This window comes from Tachypleus tridentatus, chromosome 12 (assembly GCF_004210375.1).
Source record: "Tachypleus tridentatus isolate NWPU-2018 chromosome 12, ASM421037v1, whole genome shotgun sequence".
NCBI lineage: Eukaryota > Metazoa > Arthropoda > Merostomata > Xiphosura > Limulidae > Tachypleus > Tachypleus tridentatus.
Window position 1 is genome coordinate 104,828,299 of NC_134836.1, and position 25,682 is coordinate 104,853,980.

At 29.6% G+C, this 25,682-nt stretch overlaps 1 protein-coding gene across 12 annotated transcripts in view; it reads right to left on the reverse strand.

The window, feature by feature from the left end:
- The window catches only part of LOC143234221 (serine/threonine-protein kinase tousled-like 2), a 110,950-nt gene that overhangs the window by 8,942 nt on the left and 76,326 nt on the right, over positions 1-25,682 (reverse strand). For all 12 annotated transcript variants that reach the window (XM_076471408.1, XM_076471414.1, XM_076471410.1 and 9 more), the window contains 10 exons: positions 22,417-22,486; positions 12,863-12,915; positions 11,244-11,309; positions 10,576-10,773; positions 6,982-7,092; positions 6,594-6,730; positions 3,526-3,684; positions 2,469-2,633; positions 883-964; positions 255-346 (listed from right to left, as the gene is read on the reverse strand). In XM_076471408.1, coding sequence (XP_076327523.1) covers positions 255-346; positions 883-964; positions 2,469-2,633; positions 3,526-3,684; positions 6,594-6,730; positions 6,982-7,092; positions 10,576-10,773; positions 11,244-11,309; positions 12,863-12,915; positions 22,417-22,486 — 1,133 coding nt within the window. The remainder of the gene's footprint in view (positions 1-254; positions 347-882; positions 965-2,468; positions 2,634-3,525; positions 3,685-6,593; positions 6,731-6,981; positions 7,093-10,575; positions 10,774-11,243; positions 11,310-12,862; positions 12,916-22,416; positions 22,487-25,682) is intronic.

Consider the following 25,682-nt stretch of genomic DNA (forward strand, 5'->3'; position numbering starts at 1 on the left):
AGTTGACCCCTTGAACTGGCTTGTATGAATAAGAAACATTAAGAAGATTAATGAAGGTGCAATGTAGATTAAAAATGTACCCTATTAATGTCTATGAAAGAATAGTTTAAAAAGACTTTTCTAATACCCATGATAATAGCTAATCCATTATAATGATTAATTGTGGAAAAAAAATATTCAGTGAATATTTTAATTACAATGTAAACAAAATTATGATACTTCAATGTATGTTCTTTGTAAAAATAAGAACTTACTTAATGTAATTTGCCTTTTTATCATCTTTCCAATCCTTATTTAGTTGATGGATCTTACAAGCTACATAGCGCTGCTCCTTGAGGTCAAATGCCTGTGGATAAATACATAAATCCTTTACATTTTAGCAATAAGAAGTATTGCTAAAAATTGGTTTAAAGATTTTTTTCATTTCAAGAAATAAGAAAACATGTTAATAAAACCAAAAAGGATTCAAAACAGGTTGATCAGTTTTATAAGGAGACATTATACATTTCAAAATATATTACATAACTTATGCTCAGCTCTATCAGACTGACAAAACATTTTGAAATATACATACATACAAACAAAACATTGAGTGTAGGTTTTATTTACATTTGATTCTATACCAAGCCATGGATTTTACAGCCTCTTTTAGACATTATTATTGCCAGTCATATGATCTTCATCAAATGGGAATACTTTCAAGTAAGTTATTTGTATTTATGAAAATCAACCACCTAACATACCACACTAAATTCTAAGAAAATATGTTATTCTTAACTGAAGAAGTTTAGAAGTAAATCATACTGTTACTGAGACAGTTTGCTAATTTATTCACACATCATCAAATATTATGTATTCCTTCTTAAAGATCCAAACACTCACCTTATGTACTTCACTAAATCCACCTTTACCAAGTAGAGTCAAGAGAAGATACCTTTCATTCAGTACTGTGTGATTGTTAAACCTGAAGAAGTGCACATTGAAATGTTATAATGATCACAAAACTAAATAGTGGAGAAAAAATAACCTCTTGATTACTATTTTTGTTGTTGTTGTTGTTTAAAGTGGGAAAAAAATATTTTGTTTAACCCTATGCATATGTGAAGGGTCACTTTGACCAACCTTGAAACCATCATGTAACCATGAAATTATACATACTAAAGTCTGAAAGCATGAGGTGTATCTTCACAAAATTTGAAAAATTTTTAGCAAACATTACAAGTATGTTATACACAATAAATCAGATTTTTTTATATAAAGTATTTTTAAAAACACTTTTCTGTGAATTTATGAAGCTTTTATTGAGTCAGTTTGTTTGAAAGGTAATTTTCATGCTATGAACAAAAATACTTATTTTCATCTTGCAGTTTGAATATTTCATATGTATTATCTTCAGAGCTTCCTAAAGTAACACTAAAAGACTTTTCTATAAAATATTATAACTTCTCTTATTTTATCTACCATAGCAATAACTACAGTGAAATTATCTATAGAAAAAATTGAAAAATATGAACTAAAAACATTTTATTTTTATTCCACAATTACTGCAGATTGTTACTGACAATACAATTATTTATCACAAACAACTGAGACTCAAAAGAGTTTCACATATGCTTTCATTTAATTTTAGTTTCATTACTTTCTGACCCATGTCTAATGAGCACAGCATAGCAATAAATCACCCAGTGACAGCTTAGTTTGAATCACAGTATACAATGTATTGAGGAATGTTGTATGTGGCAACCCACATTCATTCATCTAAGAAATATTTTATTTAATTTTTCTACTCAATCTAACTTTGACACTTTTGTTAAAAACATACATAAAATGTTTGCACGTGGCTACATGGTTTAACAACCTTATTTTCTTCTCAATATTTTGGTTTTCAAAAAATAAGTTATTTAGTTTTCAGATATGCATTTTAGATTTCAAAAACAAATATGTCACTCACAGATGCAGATTGGTAATTAGTTTAAATATTTTATTTTGAAATTAAGAAATTAAACCTCAGATTATATAAAATTATCAACTACACTTCAATGCTAAGGTTGATAACATTCATAGATAATAAAGTAGTTGAATTAAATGTTGAATGCAGCTCTTTAAACAAAAGATATGTACACTTCAAACTTTCTATGTCGCTATGTTTAAATTACAAAGGGCTTCTACTAACTTAATTTTTTCACTTACAATAATTATCACTTACTTTTCTCAACTACAATACTGAAAAAGATTGAAAAGAAGAGTTTTATTTTGTGAGTTTTTAAGCTCACATACAACTAAAATATCATCTTGTATTTATACGTAATCAGAAAGAAATAAAAGTCAGAAATGGAAAACCTTTAATTGACATATTTCCAATGCATATATAATACTGTTAAACTTAAATTAAAGAAACTACATTAACTTTTTTTAAAAGTCAGCCATGTGATATACAATTAACAGTTCCAATACAATAAACTGTGTACCTTGTCTGGTCTTCATTGTGCAGTCTCTTCAGTTCTCTGATATGGAGGTTTCTTTCTCTCTCTAACTTTTCCAACTCTAACTGTAAGTCAGCATCTTCCTTCTTAAGTGCTGCCTGCCTTAGCTTCAAAATTTCTTCCTGTTCATAGTAGTCATGCCACGAACGCCTAAAATTATCAGTTCCCATTACAGTTTGATTAAACCATTTTTTCTACTCCTTTTATGTAAACAAAACTACCTTTATGTTTTTGACTGAATGTTGAGTTTAAAATTAATCACCAAAACAATTCATCTTAACTAGTAACTATATTTTTAAGAACCAATAAAGTCTGTACAAACTTTACCTTATGAAACAAATCAAAATTTAAAATGAATCAGTATTTTTCTTTTTATGGATATAAACAACAATATACCAAAAACCATCAAAACTTGTTAATATGTGGTTCACTACTGGTGATGCATGATAAGTGAGTTGTGCAATAGAGAAAGTCACTCTATACTCTATGTTTTTAAACCACTATTATTTTTTAATGTTCTAAATAGATTTCATATGATATTGTATTCCACATCTGTAACCTAAAATTAATTCTTTTTTTTTCAATGAAAAATAGTTGAAGTAATACAGTTCCCTTTGTTAAAGCAGTAAAACAAACTATAATACTCTATTCTTTTTACACTAAATGAAATGAAGTTATATTCTATACCTGCACTCTGAAATCACTTTTACAGAATGAAAAATACTGTTGAGTAGTACAGTTTCGTTTTTTTAAATCATTTGACCATTGTGATCCTCTGGTATACACTTCGTTTTTGATAAAAAAATCTTTAAAAGAGTAAATTTGCATATGGAACTAAAATGCAATTTTTTGTACTAATAATAAAGGCCTAATTGTAGCAAACTAACATTTCATCAGGACAAAGGAAATTTGTTTAAAAGTATTCATCTATTCGGGGATTATTTGCCCTGGTAAATATTTCAAAACTTCATCTGTGAGGCAGACAAAATAACTTCAAACATCAATATAAACTGCAGAATCACTAAGCCACACCGTTACTCACTCTTTAGGATTATCAGGCTTTAAGAAGTCTCCATTTAAAAGTAAAGGATTTCCGTTGCTAGCTTTAGTTTTTTGTTGAGCAGTACTTGTTTTCTTTTTTCCTAAAGATTTTCTCTGCCTTTCTATTTCCTCCCTTTCAGCTGTTATTAGTTCCTGTTTCCTGAAGGGAGGAAAGATTTCTTTAATGTTACATTAAAAAAAACAACCAACAAACCCTCACACTATATATATATAAAATTATTTTTTAGTACCAAAACTATGTATTTTGATGAAAAAGTATGAAGCCCAGTATGTTCTCAGATTTGTCACTGAGCTAGGCTTGTGTCAGGAATTCTACTCCACTTCAATAATCACAAAAACGAATAATCCACACTCATCAACATACTATCAATATTAAATACAACATTTCTTAATGTATTTCAAAAACATTCTAGTATTTAAAAAGTACTTACAGTAACACCTATAAGAACCAGCTTACTTTTTAAACGTTAGTAATGTAATAACATATTTGTGAGTTACATGAATATCAACAGTTCAGTTCATCGCACATTTTATAGATGACACTGGTGACTAGACTCTTACTTACTTCCTTATCACACAGTTTTTAAACTCAGTACTAACTGAAAATGTTACAAAATAATAGTGCTTGAGTAATATACCATGATATAAACTAAAAAGTAACACAGATTAACACGTTTGCTGCTGCAATGCTATAAGTTCGTTGTTACAGCTGCACCTTCAGCATTATAAAACAATTAGGCTTACGTAATTTTATTTTGTGGTCTTGTATAATGATATTTGACTACTCTAGAATGTTAGTATATATATTTATACCATGATCTGCTGGCAGATCACAGTGCTTGGTAATAATATAATATTTCCTTCATGACCTACCTGTAGGTTACAATGAAATTCATCATATATTTTCCACAGCAGCTTCACTAACTCACTATTGTTTTTTTTTACAGCACAATGTCTATTTTAATGTGCAACAAACCTCATTTACATATAAATTGTTTCACAGATTGTCATTGATGAGCCATTTAGTTCTTTTTCTGATACAGATAGTTATATGCCTTCTAACCCTGACTCTAATAAATCCCCTTTGCCAGATAATCATAGTCAACTCTCAGTTATGTCAGATGCCAATTGTCAACTGAAATCTCCCAGTCAAAGTAACAATACTGACAACAAAAGTGATGATGCTGTACTCCCAACCAATGCTTGGCACAAAGTAGATGGAACACATCACAATTTTTTTTTCCACCGGCAGCTCAAGCATACCAGGAATAAACTCCTCTTGACAACAATCCCTCACATCACAATTTTTTTTTTTCACCGGCAGCCCAAGCATACCAGGAATAAACTCCTCTCGACAACAATCCCTCACATCACAATTTTTTTTTACTGGCAGCCTAAGCATACTAGGAATAAACTCCTCTCGACAACAATCCCTCATGTCACAAAATTTTGTTTTCACCAGCAGTCCAAGCATACCAGGAATAAACTCCTCTTGACAACAATCCCTCAGGCCAATAGATGCATTCAATCTGATGGTTATAGAAAATGTATATGATTTACTTGTTTATTAGACAAATGCCACAGCTGAAAAATGGCTTCTGAACAACCAAGTATGTCAAAAATCTCATGCAAAAAAGTGGAAGAAGAGTGAAGTTGTATAAATCAAGAAATTCCTGTGGATAGTGATGTTTGTACAATATCCAATCTGAAGATAGTGATGTTTGTACAATATCCAAAAAATTCACTTCACTGGAGTAAAGACAAATTATACAAAAATAATTTTGTTCCCAAGATTATGGAACTAAATCAATTTCAGCTATTACTGAAATTCATACACTTTAGTGACAAACTGGCTGCTGGAAGTAATCGATTGGCCGAAGTTAGAGATTTTGTTTGCAATGCTCGAAACAAATTTCACTGCAGATTAGATTCCATGTACATTACATGCCAAGGAGAAAATTACAATTGAAATTAATAGATGGCATGGCCTATGAGCAGGTCGTGTGGTACTTCAGTACAAATTAGGTGTGATCTGCCGACGGGCCACATGACAGACAATGTGTTAAAACGTCAACAGTTTAACATACAAAACAGAAATACAGCTATTTATATCTCTGTGACATTTTGTTTACAACATACCTAACAAACTTTACATGGACAAGTCATTATTTCTATAATTTCAATTCTGAATAGCAAACCAAGCACACAATTAACACTTTTTTTTTAAAGTGCTGTGTTATACAATGGGCTATTTGCACTCTGTCCACATTGTGGAAATTGAGCTATGGATTTTAGTGCTGTAAGTCTGTGAACCTACTACTGAATCATCAGGAGACTATTTTTAAAATGTTACATTACTTACAAAATATCAGCAGTTAACAACATACATTACCAGCATTTATGAACATGTTTTTACAATGGTAATGTTTTTCACTGTGTTTTATATACAAGACGTTTTGTGTAACTCCAAAATTTATCAATACATTTTATTAGTATCCTTTCTGGATGTATTATTTTATTCATAATAGATTAACATTGATAAAAAGAAAGATCGTTCCACACATCATTAATTTATTAATAAATAAAATCCAACAATATGAAAACAGTTTCTAAAAAGATGAAGCAGTGAATGTTGTTCTTCAATTAAGTAAAAGGAAAAACTTGTAATAAGAAAATCTCATTTCTATTCAAAGATAAAACAAATAATTACGTTTTCATAAATTTATTTTTATTTCATTCAAAATAAGCAATTAACAAGTATTCATGTGTAAAATTACATCTGCATTAAATTTTCCTTATTTAACAATTTTGTTTATTTTCTAGCTAAGAGATGTTGTATCGCTGTTTATACTGCAATGCAACATGGAAAGGTTTTGTTCCATTATTCAAACACATCCACTTGTCAGTGCAAAGTGAACCTAGTAGAACATAATTACTTATTTTATTTATAAATAAAATTTTAACATTATTCCTGCCAGATAGATTGATTCCTTGAAATTAACAAATAGATTCCTAATAACACGCACCGTAAATTCTAAGCATACATACTTTAGTAGTTCCGTGAAGGCATATCCGTCAACCCAGTTTTCAGCAAAAGTTGCTCCTTGTCTCTGGGTAACAAACTGTCCCAATCTCAACCTATTTTGCATACATTTCTGTCTAGCTTGTTTCTTTTCCATTGTGGACTAATAATTAAAAAGATAAAATCAACCATGAGTGTAGACAAAAACTAAAATATGGTGTTTAATTATGCCAAAAATTTAAAAATGTCACTGACATTACTGATTCACTTTCCACCAAGATTTATTAAAGTTATATAAACTTTGTGTTCAGTATAAAAATAAAACTCATTCATTTCAGAAATGCACAATCATCAGTGTACAGGTCACATACAGTAGAAAAATAAAAATATAAGAATTATTTTTATAAACCATACCTTTTCAATTAATAGTTGTTTTGTAACATCTGTACATTTAGTTAGCTGTTCTTTTTGTTTTTCTATTAATTTCTGTTGAGCTTGTAGCTGCCTATGGAGTTCTTCATTTGTCTGTAATAAAAACATCCATTATTTAATTAATATTAATTCCCAATTGAAATGTGCTGTTTTGAGCAAATATATAAGTAAATATGGTTTAAACAGTTTGACAAAATTTTTCAGTCCAATTATAAAGTTATGTCAGTATTAAAAAGACATATTCTATTTGCATTTATCTGAAATAAATATTCCATCTAAAGTTAAAAAATTAGTTACCATTAAACAAGAAAGTGTTTTTGCAACAAAAATATACATAAATACACTTTTCAATGCACCACATGTAAAAGTATTGGTCATTACAGTTAAGCACAGAGTGGGTTATCAAGGTTTTAACATTATAAAAAAGTATAATTCTTATTGCTTCTTTTATGTATCATCTTAATTTAAAGGTAAAACATCTCTATAATTATTTCACATACAAAAGCTAGGGCAATATCAAGTACACATTAATGAATTCACACAACTTAAAAGAAACTGTAAAAGCTTTCTTAACTATTCACTTAGAATTATGTCAGAATTATGTTTTTTGATTAAAGATGAGAAACAAAAACGAAATTAATTTTAAGTGTCTTTTTATGTGAAAAGTCATAACTGTTCTTGGTTTTCTGTAATGGTTCAAACAAATAACTTAATGATCACAGAGAGTACACAGGCCAGGCTTAACATTTAAGAAATGAAAATGTATGAATAATAACTTGAAAAACACAAGTTTTTATTTTATTTACCAATATTTATTCATTTCACAACTAATAAAGTTTCGTGTTGTTGAAGAAAGCAGTAATTTTTATTTATGTATAAATATCCATTTAAAATATCATCAACATATAGAAAATAAAGTTAATACATTTAAATACCACAATTATTATGATAACATTACACAATACTGCTACTGAACACACAACAAAAGTTAAGCTATAAGTAAATGATCCAACCTTATGTCCATTTTTGGGTGTTTTTTTCAAAGACTACTTGAAATGCATGTGATTTGATATGAAAAGTGCAACTTTGATGAATGTGCTTTATGATTAGAAGCAAATAAACTGTGAATGAATAAGCTGAGTTTCACAAACATTAGTTAGTTTGATTTTTATTGTGCATTTTTTTCACTAAGCACTCATGAAATAAGACCTTTTTTATGATATTTTTAATGTATTTAAATTTTTTCTTCTTGGGTATTCTTCACTGCACATGACAGAGTTTTAGTTTCTTACATTCAAAATTTTAATAAACTACCTGTTGCTTATGTTATACCAATTAGTATATCATAAAATCTTAGCTAATAATACATATTTTAATAACATATAAGTTTTAAGTTCCTGGTTCTACAAAGAATTATGAAAAAAAAATCTTAAATTTTCCCTAGCATGACACATGTAACATTTTCTTTTGGCATCTTGTCTTCTCTATTATTTCCACCACCCCTTGAAAGTGTAAGAAATTAAATGTAAATAAAACATAACTTTTATAGTCTTCAGTTTTGTATGGTTACACAACTATCAACAGAAAATCAGACCCTTCCTGCCACATCCACTTGTTAAATCCTGTCTTTCAGGATATGTTAATAGTTCTCTCTTATGTTTAATTACATATTACATAAACCCAAAAGAAAGTCAATGCTTTCATCTGCCAAATGATCTATTGCCTAATGGGTTCTAAACAAATAATAGTCAATCTCACTGAAAGTACAAGCAACATTATAAGAAACATAATGACTAACTTGGATAAATTTATAATGGCTCTTGCCACATAGTTAGAAAGCCAGAAAAATTGTAAAAGGTAAGGGAAATTTTCATTAGCCTGTGTTCTTTAATGCATTACTTAACTACATAAAAATTATTTAGTGCATTACTACTATTAATATAAAAAGGTAGGCTTAAATGCTCTCAACAACCAATAGCAAGAAAAAAAGAAGACTGGATAAATACTATATTTATATATATGTATATAAGGATCTTTCTAGGTTAGTTAAGATTAGATAAAGTAAAATAATTAATAATAATATAATAAAAATGTTTCACAAGGCACGAGATCTGAGCAGTACATGGGTAATGTAATTCAACAGCATAGCATAAGATATCCAACTTAAACTGGCACAGATAGTATTTAGACACAGTTCAAAGGGCAATAAAACAATAAAATGCAATTATAAATAGATGTACATTATTACAAGCTAAAAGCTACTTAGAATAAACAAATGTAGTTTGTTATTCTAGAAAGAACAAAAAGTGTAATTTAAATTTATTTCAAATTCTTTTTGGTAGTTATTGGGTCAGTCAAATTGACTGATCTTGTTTTGAGTTATGGTAGAGAAAATAACAGAAAAAAAAATTTAAAGTTTTACTGAAAAAAAATGACTTTTTAATGTATTTAGGTGGTTTTATGGATAACATAAAGTAAATTTGAGATTTTTAAGATGAGGAAAGGTGTTTTTAATCTTAACATGAAAATTACTTTGCACACAGACTATCCAAAACAAATAAATACTCATCATATTAGTAAACAAATTGTTATTTTAGTTTATTAAAAATACTTCACTAAAATATATGTTTCGCATGTGAAAGATTTATAACATTAACTGAAAGACTGCCAAATTTTGTGAAGATACTACGTTGAAAGTTAAAATATTAAATCTACAATGAGGTTACGTGGTTGGTCAAATTGACAGATACCATGTTGAGAGAATCACCACAGTAAGTTAATATAATGAAACTGACTTCTTATTGTCTTTTTTTATAACTTTTCTCTGGTTAAGCAGCCATTAGGTTACCTATTTTGACCTTTACTATTTAAGAAATCCAGCTGCTTTTTCAAGTTGATAAGTTCACTATTATTAGGTTTATGGAATTGATAAATTAGCTCACACTCAATAGTTATTGTTTCTTACTGTAATAATGACCAAAAAAATATCACATTTATAAGACAAGTAATTCTATATATAAATTCCATTATTATTCTATACGTTTCTTGATTTTATTTTGTAACTCATACTGCTAAGGTCCGGCATGGTCAGGGGGTTAAATGTTTGACTCGTAATCTGAGGGCCGTGGGTTCGAACCCCTTCCAACCAAACATGCTCGCCCTTTTAGCTGTGGGGGCATTATAATGTGACTGTCAATCCCACTATTCATTGGTAAAAGAGTAGCCCAAGAGTTGGAGGTGGGTGGTGATGACTAGCTGCCTTCCCTCTAGTCTTACACTGCTAAATTAGGGATGGCGAGTGCAAATAGCCCTCGTGTAGCTTTGTGCAAAATTAAAAAACAAACAAACATTCTGCCACAACACTATTCGCATTAATTACATAGATGTAAGCCACAATTTATAAATCTTGGAAAAAAAATATCAAAGACACTTCGAAGTACATAACTACACACAGCTGCATTTTAAAGCCTTTACAATTCTTACAGATAGAAGCTTTCTTGAATGAACTCACCATACTCAGATATCTCAAGAGTTCATAGTACATTTATATATTCTAAATACAAGAAGATAACATACCCTTTGTAATTCCTCTATTCTGTTGTCCCTGATTTCTAGGTCCATTGCAGATTTACTTTCTACTTCTTTTATCTTATTGTTAGTTAAATCTGTTTGAACAGACCGATGGGAAAGTTGTACTGATCGCTGAGACAGGAAAAGCATATTTGAGTAGTCAATATTATTACTCATGCTTGCTTGAGGAGAACTCGAGTTACCCTGTAACACAGAAAATTAAATGAATTTATTCATTTGTACCTTGGAGTAGCTGAATAATTGTGCAACAAACAGATGCAAAAATCAAGTACGTTAATATAGAAATTTAATAAGCATTTAAATTATCACACTTTAGGTGTTTAATATATTTTATACATACTAATTATCATACTTCAGGTGTTTAGTATATTTTACACATCAATTATCACACTTCAGGTGTTTAGTATATTTAACACATCAATTATCAGACTTTACGTGTTTAGTACATTCAACACATCAATTTTCACACTTCAAGTGTTTAGTATATTTTACACATCAATTATCACACTTCAGGTGTTTAGATATTTAACACATCAATTATCACACTTCAGGTGTTTAGCATATTTAACACATCAATTACCACACTTCAGGTGTTTAGTATATTTAATACATCAATTATCACACTTCAGGTGTTTAGTATATTTTACACATACCAAGTGATACGTTTGTGATGTTGGTGACTTAGACCCTCCATACCGACTAGGACTAAAACCTTGATTCTGTACACAAAAAACAAATGATAACAACAATTATTAATAATAGAATATTAAGAAAGAAACAGATAATCAAAAGAGATTTTAAAACAGTTTTAAGCAAAAAGAAATATTTTTAAAGAGTTTTTAATTGTTCTGATAATTTGAGTTTAGTAAATAAATATTTTACCCCTCTGTTATGTGTGTAATGATACCAAAAGTTATTACGTAATTGAACAAACATTTATAAATACAAGTAGAAAAGCAAAATCTACTGGTTAAAGCAATATTTCTGTACAGTGGTACTGTTAAAAAAGATGTTGAATTAACTTGGTAAAACCTTCTGAATAGTCACATGAAGTGTAAACAGAAATAACATAATAAAAAAGGCATCAAGGTTAGAAAATATTGTTCAACTAAAAACTGTATATGAAAATACATGTAGAATAAAACTAAACAATATAGAAGGGAGGTGTATATCATTAACGGGAATCAATGGCGACTCATGTGACAAGAAAAAAATACAAGTATTAGAAAAATTCTTACATAATCTTCTTACTGGAAGGTCTCTTGGGAATATTAATCATGGAAACAAATCAAGAAACTAAAAAACCTTCTTAAAAGTGAAAAATTTAATGCATTTACCAAGAGGTTTTTCTTAATTATTTGCTATATTTTTTGTCAGGGTTAGCAAAAAGTCTGAACACCCTAAAATAAAGATAGCATACATGAAAAAAAGGATTTATTGCACACTGACATATTTACATATCTCATATTAACAGAAACTAACAGAAGGTTTAATTAATAATAAAAAACATACATCTGTTTGCCTTCATTTTTCATTAGATAGGGTGATAGGTCTCTACACGTAATGCAACATTCTTCTTCCATAATAGGGGTGATTTTAGAAAGACTTCGAACAATTTGTGTTACAGTACATCACTCGTTTCATATTATTTCTTTGTTACTATCATTACTAAAACATTAAAAATGAAACTATTAGCATGAGCTTTAAATAAGAGGTGTCCAGACCTTTTGCCCACCATGTACAACATCATTTACATTGATATATAAAAATATATACACACAACTTACAAACCGTGTCAGTTTTTCTGATATAGACAATAATTCAAAAGCTCTTAGCTTTCCAATATAGGACTCAAAATAGTAATATGAAAAACTATTGGCTGTATATCGATACACATTAGCTCTCTCGTGTTCAACAAATAATGTGTAAAGTTGCCAAAATTCAAGTCATAAATAGAAAAATCTCACATTTTAACTCTAGATCTTAGAGGTTACCCCAAAAATTAAATAGAAAGGCATCCAATTGTGGCAGATGTTCAAATAAGAAGAGAAACCATCTTGATAAAAACTGTTGTGTGTATTGGCAAAGACAGTAGATAAAAAAAATAGTTTTCCAAATTTTTTAATATCTGGCAAATATACTTATATCATGTAAATATAACAAAATGACAGCTGCGCAACTGAAATTTCCAGATTATAAAGTTTTTAATTTGAACTGAACACTATAATTTTATGACAGTTTTAAACATTAATGAAAAATGAGGCAAACCTACCTTTAAATACTCATTTAATTTTTTGGCATTTTCACCTCTTCCACCTTTCCCACCTAACAAAATATATAAAAACTACCTTCACTTATTTCATCATAACTGGAAATGAAATATACTAAAACTTAACATGTTGTCTTCTAAAAATAGTATTGTGAGCTATATTTCAATGTTTTAACTTAAATGTTAGCTTGAGAGTCTGACCAGTGATGAAAGTGTTAATAACCAAGAGACTTTATGAATTATCTAGAAACAAGGATACTTTATAAATATAAAAAACAGTGAAGCATTGAGTCACAGTTTTCAGTTTATTCAGTGGTTGAGAAGTTAGTAAATTATTCAAATCAGTGTTAACTACTGCATATTTCAGTTACTCAATCATTTAGCTTTGATTTGACTGGTAAATCATAATACCATTAGCAGGTATATTTCCGTTATAAGCAAAAGCAGCCTGTAACAAATATTGAAGAAGAAATAAACTAACTTATCATTATATGGACTAGACTTTGCACTATTTTCCCCAAATAATTTAAAAGAATTCTTCCACTGAAAGACGGTTACAATAAGACTATTACACTTTAATACAGTACAGAACTTCTGATTTCAAGAAGTTATAGTACTTTCTCATAAATATATTTTCCTTTATTATTTTTTTATTACACATTGTAAACATTAAAAACTATCTGTTTGTAAGTTTAATATTACACAGTCCTAACACATCCTCATACCACACAAGACATTTTGACTTGTAGTATATGTATGCTACCTAACACATGCCAACATCTTATAATGCCTTGTAAGTCATGGACATATGATGGTTTGTCTTGTAGCATATCTACACTTGAAGCATGCAACTTTAAGCAGCACAACCTAACACCATACATGTTACGTTTTGACTTTTATCATGTGTATAAGTAAATCAATCCAGCTTCCAACACAGTCTAATATTGTATGTGTATTACATTTTGACTTGTAGTATATGTACACGTGAAGCAGACCTGTTTCCAATACAGCCTAATATTATACATGTACACGTAAAGCAGGACTGTTTCTAATACAGTCTAATATTATACATTTATTACATGTTGACCTGTAGTATATATACACATAAAGTATGACAACTTCTAACACAGCTTAATATCATACAAGTATTACATTTTGACTGATAGTAAATGTATGCTACCAAAAGCATTTCAACTTCTAGCAGAACCTAACATCATGGATGTGTTACATTTTGATTTAGAGTGTGTGTGTGTATACTATTACAAGCTTGCCAAGTTCTAACACAACCTCACATCATGGAAGTATTATATTTTGATTTGGAGTGTGTGTGTGTATACTATTACAAGCTTGCCAAGTTCTAACACAACCTCACATCATGGAAGTATTACATTTTGATTTGGAGTGTGTGTGTGTGTATACTATTACAAGCTTGCCAAGTTCTAACACAACCTGACATCATGGAAGTATTATATTTTGATTTGGAGTGTGTGTGTGTATACTATTACAAGCTTGCCAAGTTCTAACACAACCTGACATCATGGAAGTATTATATTTTGATTTGGAGTGTGTGTGTGTATACTATTACAAGCTTGCCAAGTTCTAACACAACCTCACATCATGGAAGTATTACATTTTGATTTGGAGTGTGTGTGTGTATACTATTACAAGCTTGCCAAGTTCTAACACAACCTAATATCATGGAAGTATTATATTTTGATTTGGAGTGTGTGTGTGTATACTATTACAAGCTTGCCAAGTTCTAACACAACCTCACATCATGGAAGTATTACATTTTGATTTGGAGTGTGTGTGTGTATATTATTACAAGCTTGCCAAGTTCTAACACAACCTAATATCATGAAAGTATTACATTTTGATTTAGAGTGTGTGTGTGTGTATAATATTACAAGCTTGCCAAGTTCTAACACAACCTCACATCATGGAAGTATTATATTTTGATTTGGAGTGTGTGTGTGTGTATACTATTACAAGCTTGCCAAGTTCTAACACAACCTGACATCATGGAAGTATTATATTTTGATTTGGAGTGTGTGTGTGTATACTATTACAAGCTTGCCAAGTTCTAACACAACCTCACATCATGGAAGTATTACATTTTGATTTGGAGTGTGTGTGTGTATACTATTACAAGCTTGCCAAGTTCTAACACAACCTCACATCATGGAAGTATTATATTTTGATATTTTGATTTGGGTGTGTGTGTGTGTATACTATTACAAGCTTGCCAAGTTCTAACACAACCCAACATCATGGAAGTATTACATTTTGATTTGGAGTGTGTGTGTGTATACTATTACAAGCTTGCCAAGTTCTAACACAACCTGACACCATGGAAGTATTATATTTTGATTTGGAGTGTGTGTGTGTGTGTGTATACTATTACAAGCTTGCCAAGTTCTAACACAACCTGACATCATGGAAGTATTATATTTTGATTTGGAGTGTGTGTGTGTATACTATTACAAGCTTGCCAAGTTCTAACACAACCTGACATCATGGAAGTATTATATTTTGATTTGGAGTGTGTGTGTGTATACTATTACAAGCTTGCCAAGTTCTAACACAACCTCACATCATGGAAGTATTACATTTTGATTTGGAGTGTGTGTGTGTATACTATTACAAGCTTGCCAAGTTCTAACACAACCTCACATCATGGAAGTATTACATTTTGATTTGGAGTGTGTGTGTGTGTATACTATTACAAGCTTGCCAAGTTCTAACACAACCTAATATCATGAAAGTATTACATTTTGATTTGGAGAGTGTGTGTGTGTATACTATTACAAGCTTGCCAAGTTCTAACACAACCTAATATCATGAAAGTATTACATTTTGATTTGGAGTGTGTGTGTGTATACTATTACAAGCCTGCCAAGTTCTAACACAACCTAATATCATGAAAGTATTACATTTTGATTTGGAGTGTGTGTGTGTATACTATTACAAGCTTGCCAAGTCCTAACACAACCTAACATCATTGAAGTATTACATTTTGATTTGGAGTGTGTGTGTATATACTATTACAAGCTTGCCAAGTTTTAACACAACCTTACATCATGGAAGTATTTTGATTTGGAGTGTGTGTGTGTGTATACTATTACAAGCTTGCCAAGTTCTAACACAACCTTACATCATGGAAGTATTACATTTTGATTTGGAGTGTGTGTGTGTGTATACTATTACAAGCTTGCCAAGTTCTAACACAACCTGAAATCATGGAAGTATTACATTTTGATTTGGAGTGTGTGTGTGTATACTATTACAAGCTTGCCAAGTTCTAACACAACCTGAAATCATGGAAGTATTATATTTTGATTTGGAGTGTGTGTGTGTATACTATTACAAGCTTGCCAAGTTCTAACACAATCTAACATTATGGAAGTATTATATTTTGATTTGGAGTGTGTGTGTGTATACTATTACAAGCTTGCCAAGTCCTAACACAACCTAACATCATTGAAGTATTACATTTTGATTTGGAGTGTGTGTGTGTATATACTATTATAAGCTTGCCAAGTTCTAACACAACCTCACATCATGGAAGTATTATATTTTGATTTGGAGTGTGTGTGTGTATACTATTACAAGCTTGCCAAGTTCTAACACAATCCAACATTATGGAAGTATTATATTTTGATTTGGAGTGTGTGTGTGTATACTATTACAAGCTTGCCAAGTTCTAACACAACCTGACATCATTGAAGTATTACATTTTGATTTGGAGTGTGTGTGTATATACTATTATAAGCTTGCCAAGTTCTAACACAACCTAATATCATGAAAGTATTACATTTTGATTTGGAGTGTGTGTGTGTATACTATTACAAGCTTGCCTAGTTCTAACACAACCTAATATCATGAAAGTATTACATTTTGATTTGGAGAGTGTGTGTGTATACTATTACAAGCTTGCCAAGTTCTAACACAACCTAATATCATGAAAGTATTGTACTTCGACTTCTAGTACATATTTGCTACCTAAAGCCTGCCAAATCTAACACAGCCTTACATCATGCAACTATTACACTGCCCTTTGTCAGTTAGCTACACTTTAATTTATTAACTTTTTGTAACAGACAGTACTCTCAAAGTTGGTGTACTTGAATCCTTTTTAAATCATTTTAACACTAACAATGGCTGAAGTTGTCAAGCATAACAGGACATGAATTTAGCAAATCAAACTCCAGATGAAGCATTCTAGAATGTCAAACTCAACATGTGTTCACCTACTTATGAACTTTTTAAATTACTATGTAACCTGATATAAGTGTACATCTATGTAATCTAGTGCCGAAAAGAAAAAAAATGAAATTTATCTGTTTTATCATACAGAGATTGAATTAATTTTTCAATTAAATATCAGATTCAATATCTGTTACTTGAGTGTAAGGCATATAATAACAGTTAAACCAGAGAAAACTTAGTCATAGCGTCTTCTCATTGTAGAAGCATGTTGTTGCGATAAGAAAACAAAAAAACAATGCTAAAAATAAATCCACTGCCTTTGTCGATGATACATTAAATTCCTCATTACAAAAATAGTTTCTAGCTTGCTATGTTTGACTGCACCAGTAGAGACAAATAACTGAAGGAGAACAAGCAAAATGGAAAAAAAACAAACTAGTAACATACAGATAACATTTTATAGAAGAGAAAGGAACTGATAAGAATGAAGGAGAAGTTTTGTTTATTAATGCTGATTATTATTTTAATTTTTCATATGAAGTTTCAGCTTGATCTTAGCTGATCATTACAGTATTACCTTTTATTAGATACTTTAAAATTAATTGTAAAAAAAGATATAGCATAAAATATGATACCCGTGATTATGTTAGCTTTAGCTACAATATTAAAAAGTTTCTATTCAGCTTTTAAAATCATTTTTACACAAAAGCTATTCCTGAATGAAAAGTTTCAAATTTTCTTTTTTACACCTTATTTTGTCTTACAGAAGAACCATTAAACTAGTTACTTAAGCAACATAAAATTTCAAAGATATAATTCGTTTGTTTTCGAATTTTGAGCAAAGCTACTCAAGGTTTATCTGAGCTAGTGGTCCCTAATTTAGCAGTGTAAGACTAGAGGGAAGGCAGCTAGTCATCACCACTCACTGACAACTCTTGGGCTACTCTTTTACTAATGAATAGTGGGATTAACCATTACATTATAATGCCCCCATGGCTGAAAGGGCGAACATGTTTGGTGCGACCGGGATTCGAACCTGTGACCCTCAGATTACGAGTCAAATGCCTTAACCCACCTACCCACGCCGGGCCCAAAATTATAGTGCAAATAAGCAATAAAACTAGATTACTAATTAATTCCCTGAACATTGTGTAACTTTTACCAAATTCATCCCATTTTAATATACACTACTTTATGGTATCAACTACTACAATATGATAATAAATAAGTGAAAGCAATTTGTTTTTCTTCCTTCATGTGTGTGTAGTGGTGAGTGAGAATTACAACATGGATTAAGTTCAAATCTAAGAATATACAAATAATTCAGCCACCATCTGACTGGACCTAACTCTGTTTTCTTATTTGTTTCATTTTAACCAAAAACTAAGTATGCAGTAGAAAAGTACAGAATTACCTGGTTTGTATAACATAAATTCAAGGTCTTACGAATAGAAATACTAAAAATTAAATGGCACTTTGAGTTTGAAAACATATAAAACAAAAATTACATAGACAATGAAAGGTATATAAAAAGGAGATTTTGTTGCAAAAATCAAGAAACGTCTAAAAAACTGATTGGATTCATAATGATTTACACAACATATCTCAGACAAAACAAAAGACCAATGATATGTTATTTTTCTCAAGAAATAAAAAAATAATAAAAACTTAATTTTTTAAATGATTGGTGTACACAAAATACCTTTAAAACATGTTATTAGGTTTAGAATGTCAAAAAGTAAAATGTTGGACAAAATCAATGTACAGCATATCTTAATTGTTCAATTTTAAATGATTTACCTGTTCATAAACCAACCTATGTTTTGGCTACTAAAACTAGCTTGAAAGAGTAACTTGTATCCTTGGATAACAAATAAGCAAATTTCAAGAAATCATAATTTATTTCTGTATCTGAAAGTCTTCATAGTTGTACAATAAATTCATATTTACAGAGAAATAACTATTCTTTTTCTTTTCTTAAAAACACCTATGGACACAAATATATATACAAATATGTATATATAATCAAAGCGCTCAAACACTTTGAATTCTGTAATAGCAACTTGGCTCTACTCTTTACTTTGTTGATTCCTTACATAAAATATGAGTAATTTTACAAGCTATCTTTTTAAAATACACTGTTATTAACTGTTCATTACATGACAGAAATCTTAAATATATAAAAATCAGACAAGAATATTACAGTTTCAAAGAAAGGTGGCTAGCATTTCAGTTTTGGTAGGGTATAATACTTTCCTTGTGAGTAGTTTAGATTCATGTTTATTTATTCAATTAATTCTTAGAGAAAGTAAATCAAAGTTTTTCATAACTACAGAAACAAAACAAAGTAAAAATATCTAACAGATACAAAATAATTTTAACTCAGTTTTGTTTTGAAAGATTCAAAACAAGTAATAAGAGTACAAATTATCAACTAAAAAAAATCAAAGAATGAAACTATCAACTTCTCATATGTACTTTCATTTAAGAACTACTTTATTGTCTCACTCTAACACACATGTAGTCTTGCACACAGAGATAACATCTTCTTTCCTGTAAATGAATATAATTTAAAATTACTTCATTTGGATATTAATGTAAATAAACGTAAACAGGTCTTGTCTGCTTAAGGAAAATTAACGACTAAAGAATTTAATGTTAAGTTATTTTTGTCAAATTTAAACGCAATCTAAATTAAGATATGCTAATATTTATTACACATTATAATAGAAAATTAAAGCAAATGTTCTACTACTGTTACTACTACTTTATATAAATATAATCAATCTATATAATTAGTTTTTATTTACCACAAGGAGCCAAATATTATTTTCATGCTATTATGTAGTTGCCAGTCTCACCATAACAATTTGTTGTTTCTTTGCTCTCTTAGTGCATTACACAGCTTGCCCAACAAAGTGGAAACAATTATCGTTTTTTAAAAGACAATTCTTTTAAAAACAGAATACACATGAATTGTAACATCTGAATTGATAAAGTGAATATGCTTAACCTGACACAAGTATACCACACAATATAATTGTGATAAGTGCACACCAAATGTACTACACTAACCACCTCAGAAATCTTTAAATAATAGTACTGACTTTTAAAACTCTGTCAATGGTATTGATCCACTCAACTGACCCATTTCTGTGAAGCTATATATAGTAATGTTTACTATAATTCTGAATTTACTAAATATATCTTCACAAAATTTGGCAAACTTTTAGTATATGTTACAAGTCTGTTTTGTTTTTTCAAATAAAGTATTTATATTAAAGATCTTTCTATGAATTTATGAAACCTTGACAGAGTCAGTCTGAGCAAAAAATGATTTTGTTTTCTAATAAGAAGAAAACTTCTTGTAGTTTTATATTTCATTTGCATAAATTCAAGAGCATACTAAACAATATCACATTTTTCAATAAAAAATTTGTATTTTGATCTCTTATCTTCTCTTCCCAAACACTGACTATAAAAAATCAACTTTATACACAGAAAAACATTTTAAAAGTGCAAAATAAAATCAATAATTGTTTGTTTGAGATTAAGCAAAAAACTACACAATGGGCTACCTGTGCTCTGCCCACCATGGGTTGCAATTTCCAATCTCTAGTACTGTAAGTCTGCAGACATACTGCTATACCACTGGAGGGCAAAATCAATATATATTTTTTTTCCTTGAATAATTACAGTTATTTATCTAAATAGCCTTGGCTGTCTAACTTTATCAAATCTGTTTGCTTTTAAATTTATTACTCTATAATGCCTTTTACACCCTAAAGTATATAACATGCAATTAAATACAGGATGAGAACTTACTGTAAACAACCACATTAATGTAGTTAGATCAAAATGATCTTGTAAAATTTATTATTTTTACATTGTAGTACTTCAGTTAAAATTAAATTACAATAAATGAAAGATATACATAATAAACAAGAAATTATGGACTTAAAGTAATTTGTGCTAAGGAACATACACAGTTAGCACTAGATTTTTTCATAATGTGTTGTTTCTCTGCAAAATCATTAATATTTCTTTCAAATATGCATTTTAAAACACAAAAAGTTTACCAGACATTACAACAGATTGTCTAAAGGTATTATATTTAAATGGCTTTCTAATTAAGCTATGAAAAGCTTAAAAGAATTTTGTTAGCTGCATGGAGTAAAAAAAATATGATTGCAAACAATGAAATTGAAGCTAAACATTTAGTTAAGAGCACCAAAACAAAACAACAGTAAAAAAATCACATGAAGAAAAAGCTATCAGATATATATTGGTTATAATTAATGCATTAGCAATGTAAGATGAAATTGTTGACTTTTTTAAAAGACAGAATGGAGTATAACTTTTTTAATATCTCAGTAATCAAAGATAACAGATTCTAAGTTTATATCCTGGTTTTCCAATATTTGTTATTTGTGTTTCTTATTTGATGGCCACTTAGAAAGACATTTAAGGGAAGTAAAGAATCTAAAATAAGTAATTAAGAGCATGATACATGACTCTAAAACTTCCTTTTAAAATTAAGATATTAAAACTAAAATAACATTAACATTTAAATTATAAACTACATTTTGATGCTAAGATTACTGATATAAATTGTTAATAAAACTGTTTAATTAAGTATTTAATGTAATTCTGTTGAAGGTTAGAGCATGCACATGTTAACTTTTCAATGCACACACTTTCAATGGACAAATTTAATTAATCCAAAGCATGACAAAATGTTTACTGAAGACACAATGCTATTTCTAAATGTTTATAAAGTTCATAAACCCAGTTGGTACAACTGATGTCAAACGTAAACTTTAGAGCTAATTAATTCAGAATGTTTGTTGTTAAGCACAAAGCTACACAAATGACTGCACCCACAAGTATTTAACATTTTTAGTGTTATAAACCCACACACTACTGAGCTACCAGGGACCAGTCAGAATATACAAATACATATTTAATCATACAGTTCTTACAGTCACAAATAGATATTAGACACTTATATTAATATATATTATAAGGTAGAAATACCTAACACTACTAATGTTATAAAGTTCCTTTACAATATTTCAGTTGATTGTATCTCAATACAAAATAAGTGAAATAAGAACTTTGCAAGAATATAAGTTATTAAAATAGTTTCAAAAGCAAGCAAGATACTGCAATGAAGAAACCTCTGCCAATTTCATTGCTCTGAGTTTCCACAGTATGGATAAACTAACAGTTTCTTAATAACTAAAATAACTTTTATCTTAAATTAGAAAGTTGACCCCCCCCCAAAAAAAAAAACACCAAAAAGAAAGATAAATAAAAATTGCAAAATAAAACTAAACATTACATACCACCCCCTTGATCATCTTTCCTCTTCCGTTTTCTTTCCGGAGGAGTTTTGTTCAATTGTTTATCTGGACTCTTGTCAGAAAAAATAAGAAAAAAAAAGACAAATTTTAAAGCAGCTTAAGCCTTTAAATTAATGTCTTCTTTTAGTGTGAATATTTCCTGACTTAAAACAAACTCTTCTAAACAGTGACATCATAGTTATCCTGCTCTAATTAACAATTACAATAACAAACCCAACAAATTCAATTTAAGCTTTTAATATTTGAACCCAGATGTTTCATTGCCTCATAAACAACAGATATTAGTAAATTAACAAATATTTAACTTTTTCCTATAAATGACTGGAGAGAGAGATAAAAAAGGACAATAAAAGTACACAAAGGCCCACTGTTAAGGACAGACAATATGGGTAGCTAGCTACATAAGGTGCCAAATTCTTGGGGGACTTCTGTGTGAATAGAGGCACAGCCTGGACCACCAGCTAAGTTATTACCAGTCCTGAAGATATGATAATAATAGTAGAAATAAACCATAAAATTTTTATTAAAAGTCCTCAGAACAACAACAACAACAACAAAAACAAATTAACATATTTGTTTGTTTCTTAAATCAGGTTATGCTGTTATTTTCAGAATACAATATTTAGTTGAACCTTACTTTTTCATACAATTAGATAAACAAAGTAACAGAAATAATTATTATTCATGCTACCAATATTTATATTCATAACTTCTAGTGCCTAGATTATTCTTTGTGGTTGTTTTGAATCAAGCACAAAGTTACACAATGAGCTATCTGTGCTCTGCCCACTACGGGTATCAAAACCCAGTTTTTAAGAGTTGTAAGTCCACAGACATATCGCTGAGCCACTGGGGAGCAGATTATTCTTTGTTAATTTTCTTCAACATTTAATGACCACCATGTTCCATAGTCTGCACGGGTTAAATTATCATTAGAAACTAGTTTTGAGCCTGTTCTTGTGTGTTATAAAACAGACTCAATCAAATTTCAATAACTTTCTTCATGATGGTGAGAAGTGTTACTATTGGATACTTGTGCACAAGTGGTTTTTGAGAGGCTGTTGACCAGGAGTGACTGAAGTGGCTATCTCCTGTGTAACGGTAATGAATAATTTGCATAAGTGTGTGTCTGTGGCATAAAGCTGTAACATTTCCTTCATCCAATTTCATATCTTGTAGATTTTATTCCTTCATAAAAATTGGTGTTTTTAACATTTTAGAAAACTGGTGTGATCAAACAATATCCCGTCCTACGTAAACACGTTTGTTTTAACAAATCTGAGAACACAGTAATCTTTTACTTTTATTTTGAAAACTCATTCAATTTCTTAAAACTTTTATCACAAAATGATCATTTTTGGAATTACTCAGTGAATAAATTCTGTTTCCTCTTGAAAAAAGAAAAGATAAGAGTGGATCTGATTGAGATGTCTAAAATTATAAAAGGAATTGATAGTGTTGGTACATCATTGTTTTTCATACTTAACAGTCAGAACAGTAGGACTAGGAGACACAAATATAAATTTTGGCAAGGTAGGAGTCATTTTCAGATAAGACAGTTTTATTTTTATAACAGGGTGGTTGGCCTTTGGAATGGGTTGCTTTCAGATGTTGTGAGACAGTAAATTTAAGTGAGTTTAAGAGAAAGCTTAATAATAAGTACATGAATTCTAAGGGTTTCAGATTTTTTAAAATGTATTTATTTAATAGTGTTAGAAGATGCAACAGCTGAGATGAACCAATAGGTCCTTTGTTGTCCCAAAATATTATTTTATGTTATACACATTTTGTAATTTCAACAATTTTTACTTAAAATCCTCATATATCAGCCATAAACGTTGTGCTTCCATTCAATGTTGTTTTTATTGTCACAAACATATAATCCATGCTAAAAACAAATAATGATAACTGTAAAAACTTGTACATTTTCTTAGTTCAGGTTACAATTTTTCTTAAACTACTAACACATTTCAACCAAAAGTCGAAAACAGATGTGTGAATTTGACTGTTAAAATACAGTGTTTATTATTTTTCTTTAATAGTTTTTTTTTTCCAAACACAAAATATTTATGTTATTTATGATAATGTTCAAATCTACAGAGAGAAAAAAAACCTATTAGTGAAAAGTCAAACATTAAAAGTATTAAATCAATTATGTAAACTGTTCTCTTTTTCATTTAACACTCTTCAAATAGAAATAATTGGTTATTTTTATTCACCATGTACCCTCTTTCTGAATTAATGAATAATGAATATATTCTGCTGTTTAGCAAGTTCTTCAGTTCATGGTACAATGTAATATTTAGGTGTTGCATAGTTTTCAGTTAAATAGTATTACCAAGGAACTTTTGTAATGGATGCATGCACTTTTTTAGATTTATATGTTTATTATTTACATTGACTGCTATGAATACGTTCAAATAGGCATAACTCACAAACAGGTGCTTTAGTATGAACAAAATGCATACATTTTTATGTAATAGTAAGATCTCTGTTTTATCATTTTATTAGTTAACTATGAATAAATGAAAAATTCATTATTTTACATTTCAATTAAACAAAAGCATACTTTATCTAATAATACATTAAATTTAAGGAGTAAAATAATAAATAAAACAAACTTAAAAGTAACATTGGCAAAAATGAAAAATTCTAAATGAAAGGTGAATTAAATAATAACTAGATGGGAACTCAGAAGAGTGCATACTTCTGCCACACAGCATTGACCATATTTATTATCAACAGACATGGACAATGTGGAAAAACAATCAACACACGCCCACCAAGTTTCATCAAAATATGACCATTTTTGACTGAGTTATAGAGCAAACACAGTGTGAAAAATCATTCTCCCTGTTAACAGATAGGGATTGTTTTTATTTTCATGTCCATTCATACACAAATACCTTCTAAACGTATACCAACTTTCATCCAAATCCACTTAACTGTCTCTTAGAAATCTTGCTGACAAGCACCCACACAGGGGCAGAAACATAACCTTCATTTACCATTGGTGGTGAAGATAATAAAACAGAGATAAAGTTATAAACCATCACTTCATAATTCACCAATTATTTCTTTTTGTTCCCAACTGTTTTCCTTAGTTTTTTGTTATCTGTTCCTTCCAACTATCACACACATTTCATCATATCCTACACACTTTACACAACTTATGAGAAACCTTTTTTGATTTGGGGTAAAAAAAAAAAAAAAAAAAAAAGCAACATGTTGGATCAATGACTGGTACA